This window comes from Octopus bimaculoides, chromosome 10 (assembly GCF_001194135.2).
Source record: "Octopus bimaculoides isolate UCB-OBI-ISO-001 chromosome 10, ASM119413v2, whole genome shotgun sequence".
Classification (NCBI taxonomy): domain Eukaryota; kingdom Metazoa; phylum Mollusca; class Cephalopoda; order Octopoda; family Octopodidae; genus Octopus; species Octopus bimaculoides.
In genome coordinates this window covers 81,833,654-81,844,387 of record NC_068990.1, presented here as the reverse complement: position 1 = coordinate 81,844,387, position 10,734 = coordinate 81,833,654, and the positions used below count along the sequence as shown (strand labels likewise).

Sequence of the window (10,734 nt, the reverse complement as noted above, 5' to 3'; positions counted from 1 at the left end):
TATATATAAACATACACACATAAAAACATCAGAGTGTCAGTTTCTTTCTATCTACCAAATCCATTCACAAAGCTTTGGTTGCCCTAAGGCTTATAGTAGAAGATGCTTTACTACGATGCCATGCAGTGGGACTGAACCCAGAACCATGTGGTTGGGAAGCAAACTTCTGATGACATAGCCACAAACACACTTACACACATATAGGAATAGAAGTACATAATTCTCTTATGCACACACACATACACATACATTTATAAATGCAATATAGTAAGTGGTTTACAAATTGTATTCAAAAAGACCAAGACTCAAAAAAGAGATAACTTTTACAAACACTTAATACAAGAAAGGACAAAGGTACATTATTATATGTGTATGTGTGTGAGAATGAGTGTATATAATGTATGCATATGATAAATATTCTCCATATATATATGCATGTATACTATATGCCATATATTTACTTGTGTGTTTGTGTATATACACATACATGTATATTCAGATATGCACACAAACATATATATATATATATATATATATATATATATATATATATATATATATATATATATATATATATATATATATATATATATATAAGTATGTATAAATGAAATTTGTATGCACACACATACAAAAACATAATATCCAAATGTAAGCAAATATTTGATATTACACACACACACACACATATCATTATTTCATTTTAAGTCTGTTTTTTTTTCCATTTTGGCATGGGTTAGATGGATCAACAGAACTCAAAAGTTTGAAGGACATGTTGCTACTATGTGTTATTTTTATCATGGTTTCTATGGCGGCAAGCCTTTCCTAACACTAAGCAATTCATAGGCATCTTGATGCATTTATTTTCAGGTACCAGTTTTGCATATACATAAGCACACATATCTATGCAGAAATATATACATACAGTAAGTATGTATGTGTGTGTGTCTACGTGTATATATATATATATATGTATATATATATAGATACACACACATTTATGCATAAAGATTAGACACATATGTACATGCACGTGTGTGTGCATGCATATATTTAATATGCACACACAGACACACGTAAATGTATACAGACATATAGATATAGACACACACACACACACACACATACATCAATCATATGTGGAACATATATAGAGATATATGATACACATATATATATTATTGTATGTGTGTGTACATCCCCAAACATATTTCTATTTATCAGTGCAAAGTCAATGAATTCATCACAATTCCGAAAGTATTCAGTAAAAACATTTTTTGCTGTATATTTCAAATAAGTACTTACAAAGAGCTTAAGAGGGATAGAGAGAGAAAGTGAGAGAGAAAGACAGAGAAAGTGACAGAGAAAGACAGAGAGAGAGAGAGAGAGAGACAAGGAGAGAGACATGTTTATATATGAGAGAGAGACAGACAGACAGAGCATAAGATAGTGAGAGACTGAGAGGGAATAAATTTCAAATAATCTGAGTGTACAGTATGAAAATAGTGCTACTATATATAAAAGTGCATTGATTAAGAAATACCGAACACAGTGAACACACTAAATGAAGACCAATAAAACTGAAACATACAACACTAGCACAGAATTCACATTGAAATGCTGCAACAGGCAGGTAGGAAGAAAAGGCTGATAGGTTGCAGTTAGACACTCTGTATTTACTGATATATATATATTTATGATTTAATACAAAATATATGACATTGATTTAAGACAGTTTAATAAGTTTCACATTACTGGCTGTGAATATATATACATATCTATATATATATATATATATATATATGTATATATACATATATATATATATATATATATATATATACATACACATACATGTAATGTATATGATGAAATTACAGCATCATTTTCTAAAACAGTAGTGATTATATGTTGCAACCTAACCAGCCTCCCCCTAAAATACTGTAAGAGGTCACACATAAAAAGCTGACAACAACCTATTAGATTTTCTAGTAGAAAGAACAACTATCCCCAAATTAGGAATTATCTTTAAAATGCATCATATTTAAATAATTTATTAATTAAATGATTTGTTAATTAGTTGCATCTACTTTTACTATAATAAATTTTACCTTCATACATAAATTTCCATTCATTTATTTCTGTAGGTAGAAGAAGAAAATTCTAATTAGGAATAAACTTCATTAAAAAAAAAAAAGACAAACCACTTTTGTTTTTTTTTTGTTTTTCTTTTTTTTTCTTTTTTTAGTCTACGATATACATTCACATATGGCAATCAATTTAATTGTATAGAGAAATATTGTGATAAAACCTAAAATCCAGTATTCCACACAACATTTCTACATTTTAAGTGTTTTGTTTAGGATTTTTATTCTATTCCACCATTATTTTAACTTGCACAGACAAACACACACATTCTTTGATACAATTTCAGGAAGAAAACATCATCTCAATTTCCATTCACTTCCACAATAACATTTGTATTAAACTCATGCAACTTATAACCTATATAGAAGCATCATTGTAATAAGCTTTTTAAAGTATTGGATTAGTGTTCTGCAATAATTTGCTTAATTGTTATAATATGAGAAGTAATTAATCAGTAGATGATTTCATAATTCCAAGTATTTGTCAGTTAATAAGAAAAAAATGTAACACATTTCTTTCTTTTTTTATTATGGTTTAGTCAGAGAAAGAGGGAAAGTTCTTAAGTTTTGGCAAAGTTTCTGAGACTGCTAAGGAGGGGAAAAAGAAGAACCACTACTCATAGGATGCAATAGACAGTAGCTCATCAACATTTCGAGTCATCCTCAGTGCAGAATCCTGGTTTGACTGTAATATAGTGGACTAAAAGTATCCAAAGATCAGCTAGTGTTAAAACCAGACAGGAGAGTGAACCAACTTCCTAAAAACAGGTACAGTCTGCCTGATGGTACATCTGCACAATATATGTCTAATTTCACTCACCGGGATATAAGTCAACCAGGAATCTATTGTAGAAGAAACTTGCCTTAGGCGCTGGGTTAAGGGATTGAATGTAGATACAGAAGACCGAGCTTTTTATCCTAATATGATTTGAGCTAAAGATATGATTTGCCAATATGATTGGAACTGAGCTGAAGACAGGATATTTTTAACAATAGTTTAATCTAGTAATACTTAGCTGTATTATTAATCTGTATAAACAACACGCTAAGGTGTGGAGTAAAGGGACTATTAAGTGAAGTAGTTAAGCTTCAACACTGAAGAAGGAGATCCAATTTCTTTGAAAGAATCCAAATGTGGTTTTGATTCAAAAGTATTTAGAGCTCTATACTGATATTCTAATAAATAATTCTTGAATGAGCTAACAAGGGAGCCTATACTCATTTATTTGATCTGCTAGAAACAGCAGCCAAAGCACTGACACCTGGAGCAATTAAACAATGTAATCTTGTAAGTCAATCACAAAGAATGCATTCTCAGTTAGAATATTTCTGATTATACATCTGTTAAATTTTTAATTCTTTAGGCTGTCTAAACCATCACAGATAAAGCCATGCATAGTAAAATGCCATTTGTGTATCTAGGACTATATTTGAAGATAAAATAAGCATAACACTATATCTATATAATAATAATATTAGTATTTATTTTCAGTGTGTTAAATTCTGATGAAGAGGAAAGAAATGAAATATTGTCAAGAAATTAAAATGAAACAAATAGAGAAGCATTATAAAAAAACTAATAACAACACGGGCACAAAGCCACATATTTTGCCAAGAGAGAGTATAATCAATTATATCAAACACCTAAGTACTTGTCCAGTACTGCTTTTGTGAAGCCCACATGTGTGAAAGGCAAAGTTGATCCTGGGGAGGGATTTGAACTCAGAGTATAAAGAGGCATAACTAAATACTGTTTTTGTGGCATTTTGTTCTACCAAATCTGTCAGATCGGCAACCTTTGAAAGTGATTAATATAAAATGAAAGCCAATTTACAATAGATTTAAAAGTTAGAAGCAAGAAAGGAACAAAAAAAATAAATAAAAGTTCTTAGCTTCATTTTAGCTATCACAGCCAAGGCTATGTTACTAGAACATCTATATATACTGTGTTGTAGATGTTAAATGTGACATTAAGGTGGGAATATGCTAGACTTCAAGTTTTATCACAAATACACACACACATATATATATGTGCAAGTTAAACAAATTTTTTATTCCACGAAAAATAAAATGTTTATTATAAACAATAACAGCCATCAGACTGCTTCCATGTTAAACAAAAAAATACATTTTTAAACTGAATATATTTTACATTTCATTTATATGCTGTGTACATAAATATAAGTGTGTGTGTTAGTGTGTGTATATACACCCCACAGAGTGATGTATACTGAGACTTTACAACATGAAAAGAATTAAAATTTTTAATTCCCAAGATATATACATACAAACACACGTACCAAACATCTGCATCACACATATACATAAACAAAATATTTGTCAATGTGGGACCCTCTAAATGGTCACCAGGCCTGCTAGAAATAACAGCCGAATGTCCTTCAAATTACACTGTTTTAAAAGAGCATTCTGGACATTGTAGTCCAAAATATACAAAAAGACAGAATAGTCATGACTGGAAGGCCAAATATCATAAGTGAACACGACTGGGATTGATCTGGGGCAGAAGGACAACAACAACAACAACATATATTAATTATTTTTAGTGATCTCACACTAAATTGCCAACAGAAATTATATAATTTTTTTTTTCCAGACTGGAATAACATCTGTGAGATAGGAAGACAAAAATAATTAAGCAGTAATTTTCAAACTTATTTCTTGACTTCAACATATAAAGTGGATAATAGATGAATTCAGAAACAAAAGGCACCACAGTAACTACTGTTATATGGTCAGTGAACAAAGCAGAAATGTCAGTCAAAATTTCCATCAAATCACTCCTTAAAAAGATATATCAGATAATCTAGTTTAAGATGCACTATATCTTTGATCACAGGTCTGCTAGATTAAGGCTGACATGGGGCTAAAAACATTAATTAATTGGTCATACCTTAAGTAAGATTGTTGGATGTAATTTTATAGTATATCAAGGGAGTGAAATCATTATCTTAGGTTTAATTTTAAAAGAGTTATTTCCCTTGTAATGAAAATTGCTGTATTTTATAGTTTGTTTTTATTTCCCACTTATTTCTCTATATTTTGGAGAGATGGCAATGGTTTTTTTTAACTAAATAGGCCATGGTATTTACCTTATCGCTATCAAAGACATAACATTCGAGATCGATGCTACTAGGCTTATATAAACACCTTGGTTAAGTTGGTGAGTTATAAGAGAGATTAGAATTTTAATATTTCAAGAAAAAATTCTACATCTAAAGGAGAAAAATGTTTTTCTCTCACAACTGAAGCATCAGCAATTCAACCTTCGCAATTGAATAAAGCATCAGTGAAGTACAGGGGTTGATGTTATTGATTAACTCGTTCCCTTCAAAGCTTATTATTTATAAGATGACAAGCTGGCAAGATAATAGCATTTCTTCCAGCTTTTTATGTTTTGAGTTCAAATGTCAATGAGATCGACTTTGCCTTTCATCCTTTTCATTACCACCATCATTTAACGTCCAGTTCCCATGCTGGCATAAGTTGGAAGGTTTGATAGGAGCTGCACCAGGCTCCATTGTCTGTTTTGGCCAGCAGGGTTGCCAAGTACCTTGCAAGACGAAATCCCGCTCAGCAGGGAGGGCGAGTAGTATTGAGAGGGGTGTGTGATTTTGTGCCAGTCGTGAGATCAAAGGTATAGAGGGGTAGAGACAGATGTCTTTATGTAGAGAAGACAAGGGTCAATAAAGTACCAGTCAAATACTAACTCCCACCACCACTTAAAACAGGCCTTGTGCCAAAATATGAAACAATTCTTATTCTACTTATTATTATGAAAGTGGTGAGCTGGCAGAACAGTTAGCATGCCAGATAAAATACATGGTGGTATTTCGTGTGTCTTCATGTACTGAGTTCAAATTCTGCTGAGGTTGACTTTGCCTTTCTTCCTTTCAGGGTCAACAAAACAAGTACCAGCTGAGCACTGGGGTTGGTGTCATCGACTAGCCCCCTCATCCAAAATTTCAGGCCCATAGTAGAAAGTATTATTATTATTATTATGATTGTTGTTGCTATATATATATATATATATATATATATATATATATATATAGATACAAAGGCTAATACAGGGAACAGAGTTGTCTCAGCTCTGATAGTATCCCGAAGTTAATATGGAAACCCTACCAATATTTTCATCTCCATTAAGTCATGCAAAGGCCATGCAAACACAAAAGACTCCACAATATGGGATACAAATAAATACGTAAATGAATAAAAAACACAAATATGGGGTTAAATGCTAATATACACTGATTGATGTTACAATTTGGCTGGGGGTAGGATATCATTCAGTAAATATCAAACGAAAATAAACAGAATTCGATAAGGCGTACGTATATAGACACAGACATACGTTTACATATAAAAAATACACACATATACATATATGTGCAAATAAACATAAAAACACACACACACACTCATAGTCTTGCATTGATATCAAAACCGTAATATACATCCTTGTTCATACATTGGTACTGATACTCTTATAAAAACTTAAGAGTCATGTAAGTTCTGACCCTATGACAAACATCCATGGTCTTACATTGGTACTGACAGTATGATAAATGCCCTTGGTCTTACACTGACACTACGATAAACACATTGGATTGTGCATTTGTAAATATCTTTGACCCAATGATAGCACAAGGATAATGATTCCTTCTATATTCAACTTAAAAAGTAACAAATAAAATGCATTCAAAGAGAAGTAAACTGGCGATGTTTTTATTTATTTCATAGTTATTTATTTAATGACCAGCTGAAGTAAAAATACTTGAATATTTTAATCTGAAAACGCTTTTGAGTGCAACAATTAAAAAAACTAGAGACTGAAAGTGTAAGCTTTTTTTAGCAAAAGGTAAAGTTAGGATCCTCAGTAGTCGTGAAGGTGAGTAGGATATGGTGAACTAGCAGTAAAGGTTAGGGACAAAGAAATCTGAAAGACTATACAAGCAAAAATTAACCATGGAGATATGCTGGGCATGTTATATATACTGGAATATGATCGCCAAGCTTCAAGCGGGTATTATTCACTTGAGTATGTTAGCATCACAGTATAGTTTTCCAGAAATACTAAAGATTGTGCACTAGAAATTAATTTCTATAATGGGAATAACTAATGTATAAAACCATTAAAATGGAGGCACTTGTTGAAGAACAAGTAACTATACCTTTCCTTTTTGAAGAACAAGTAATTATATCTTGCCTTTGTTGAAGTCACTATATCTTGCCTTTCCCCACTCATAGGGAAAGTATTTGACATTGCCTGGTGGGTGATAAAAATCATTTAGAAAAGATGAGAAGTTTAGAAGTTCTGTAATATCCATATATGAAATGCTAGAAACAACAGTGCAGATGTGGCTGTGTGGTTAAGAAGCTTGCTTTCCAGCCATGTGGTCTTGGGTTCAATTCACCTTTGTGGCACTTTGAGCAAGTGTCTTCTTCTATAGCCTCGTGCCAGCCAAAGCCTTTTGAGTGGATTTGGTAAACAGAAACTGAATGAAGCTTGTCATATGAATGTGTTTGTTTACCCTTTTTAAAAATCTTGTTATGGTTGTGAATGAGCATCACTATTACAGAAGTGATGTTGTTCATTTCTGTGGAAAACATGTCCAGCCCTGGGAAATAATACCTTGCTTGAAAACAGGAGTAAGTTGACAACAGGAAGGGCATCTGGCTATAGAAATTCTGTCTTAACAAATCCTGTCTAACCCATGCAATTTTGAAAAAGCGAATGTGAAAATGACAACAATGATAATCACAAACCTTAAGAATACATTCAATATAAATATCAGAAATTAAATAAATTAGCATTCATTCATTAAGGCTATGCTTCCAGACACAACTCGTTCCTTTAGCCCAAGTCAGGAATACCAAATCAATATATTTGAGTGTTAACATAATCCACTGACATGGATCTCACGACCAGAGAAATTTTAAGAACTGAAAGAAGGAGTTTAAATTGAAATAAATGTAAGTGAACATAGCTGTGATAGCAATTGGACAATATATATGTAAAAAAGATTCAACAGATATTTGATACAGTATAGAAAATTAACCGTTTAAGCAGAATTAACTCCCTTGCAGTGTAAGCTTTTTCCTTATCCTACTTATCGATCAGCTACAATTGCAGATGAATTCATAAAGATACTAGTAAATCAAATCTAAGAATGTTCACACTATCGGAATACTAAGTGTGCAATGTTAATATGTAATGCAACAAGCAGTAAAGTATAAATCCTGAATCCTGTCAGACTATCCTTTCAGATCGAATCAGTCGTAATTAAATATCACTCATTTTGCTGCTCTCTTTTCCATCTTCCACACAACTATTTTGATATTAAACTGCTCAAAATTGTTTCTGGTTTTGACACAAAACCTAGATTTTAAGTTTTCCTTCATAATTTTAGGAGAAAACCTTTTGTTATGTTATATGCACAAGCTTAACATACATATAAATAAGTTAGCATTACTATTCTAAATCACTCCAAGTTCTCATTATTTTTCAAATTAATCAAAGCTCTTCTTTTTTAAATGTGAAATATGGTTATAAAAATCTTGAATCTATCAGATTTCTTCATCTATACTGTGATAATAGTCAGTATCATAATGAAAATATTGTTCATGACAGGTGTGAGGGAGGAGGGAGAACATGATGACATCAATATAATATATATATATATATTATAAGTGGCAAAATATATTCAGTGGAGATAGAATGTATTTAGTAAATGCTGAATATGCCTGGCAACTTAATTCTTAAAAATTCAATAGAAAATTAGATAGATGTTAGAAAACCAGAAAATCCCCAAAGCTATTGTATAGCTTACGAGCCATATGATTAGTACTGAACATTTATTTTAGAGAGAAAGAGAGAGAGAGAGAGTAATCTAAAGCAAAACAATTATAGCTGAAAGAGATGAGAAAGTTAATATTTATCAGAAGAAACCATCAAATTTCAAAATATCTGAAATGACATCCGTACAGTGTGTGAGTGCAAGGGAGGGGTGGGGTATGGAGGTATTTGTAAAAAAAAAAAAATCAATGACGCCGTCATGGTCGTCATCCAAGTAGCAGTAGCAGGAGTGAGTAATAAAACTTAAGTATTCTCAAAATGCAATAGAAAAGAAATAGTGATTTACCTCCCCTGATGCCAAATTACCATTAAATAAACCATCAGCTCCATTTTTATGTGGAAAGTGTCATTAACAAGCAGTAATTGCAACACATTTCTATTTAAATTTATTTCTAAAAGATTTCAATTCTTTTAAGGAAAACACAAATCACTGAATATTCTTGAAAGTATTTCACTGTTTAATATATTTTATGGCTTAAACCCATTTTACTGAGCTAACAAATTTGAAGTAATTTGCATAAATCTTGTTCTGGAAATTGAATGCCAACCACTGGCCATATCTTTCTATCAAATACTGTTTTATAATTATTCCAATTAAACAACCAGGGTAGCAAGCTCACACAAGATATTACTTAATACCAATGTATAAGCTTTTCTGCTTTTCTAACATTTATCTTATCTAATTGTCACTTGAACTTATAGAGACTGACTTGAAAGTGAAACTAGTTAAATATAATGACATCTTAGCTAAGGATACAATAATAGAGTAGCAACAATAGTGTTCAGTGTTTGAACATTAACACTTTACAAAAAACAACAAACCATAATCTGCTATTTGTGTTCCTAGGTTATCATAAAAGACAGTATCACCAAAATGACACTTCTAAAACTAAAAAGATATTTAAAAAAAAAACCAGTCAATTTCATCTCACATTCTTTGAGGGATGGGATATCACTGGCTTAAAGAAGCACAGTTGATGAGAGTTATTTTTATTTTCTTGACCACAGAGAGGTGGAAGCCATACTGAGATTTGGTAAACATAAAAAGGCATAACAAATTAATATTACGATTAATGATTCTGTCAATCTACAACACTAGAATTCTTTTTTAATAATATATAATACTATCTATCCTTAATTTCTACAACTCATACATTATTCTTTAACTCACCTTGTTTTGCACTGTGTGTGTGTGTATAGTGTATCTATCTATCTATCTATCTATCTATCACATATATGCACACAAGCACACACACATGCATATACATACACAGAAAGAACTTGAAGCATTTTTAAATATCATTATTTTAAAAAATATTGTAAGCTGGTCAATATCAAACATCTATGCATGTATATATAGGTCTGTGTGTATATATAGGTGCCACACATGAAACTCTCAGCCCTTGAGTCACTTTGTTCCTTTGTTTCACCTATCAAAATTTAAAAACAAAAAAAAGTTGTGGTTTGAGTTCTATTTTTCCTACTTGTATAACCAAACCTATATAAGCTATGTATGTGCGTGTGTATATAAATGTCTATAGGTATGTATATGTAGATATATATATTAAGTATTTTACAGCTCACTTTTCTATGCTCACACAAGGCAGACAGAATATGTTCGAGGCAAATTTTCTACAAACAGATGCCCTCTGTCTCCAACTCTCACCCATTTGCAAGGTGATATTTATCCATATATATATATATATA

General features: G+C 31.6%; 1 protein-coding gene and 1 long non-coding RNA gene across 11 annotated transcripts in view; one reads left to right on the top strand and one right to left on the bottom strand.

Annotated features, from left to right (window-relative positions):
* LOC106871599 (tyrosine-protein phosphatase Lar) overlaps positions 1–10,734 on the bottom strand; it is a 586,729-nt gene that overhangs the window by 187,183 nt on the left and 388,812 nt on the right. For 7 of the 8 annotated variants that reach the window (XM_052971329.1, XM_052971328.1, XM_052971334.1 and 4 more), the window contains one exon: positions 2,112–2,141. The exons of the other annotated variant lie outside the window; for it this stretch is intronic. In XM_052971329.1, the coding sequence (XP_052827289.1) occupies positions 2,112–2,141 (30 nt within the window). The remainder of the gene's footprint in view (positions 1–2,111; positions 2,142–10,734) is intronic. 8 annotated transcript variants of the gene reach the window in all.
* Positions 1–10,734, top strand: part of LOC128248924 (uncharacterized) — a 126,050-nt gene that overhangs the window by 53,276 nt on the left and 62,040 nt on the right. The window lies entirely within an intron of this gene.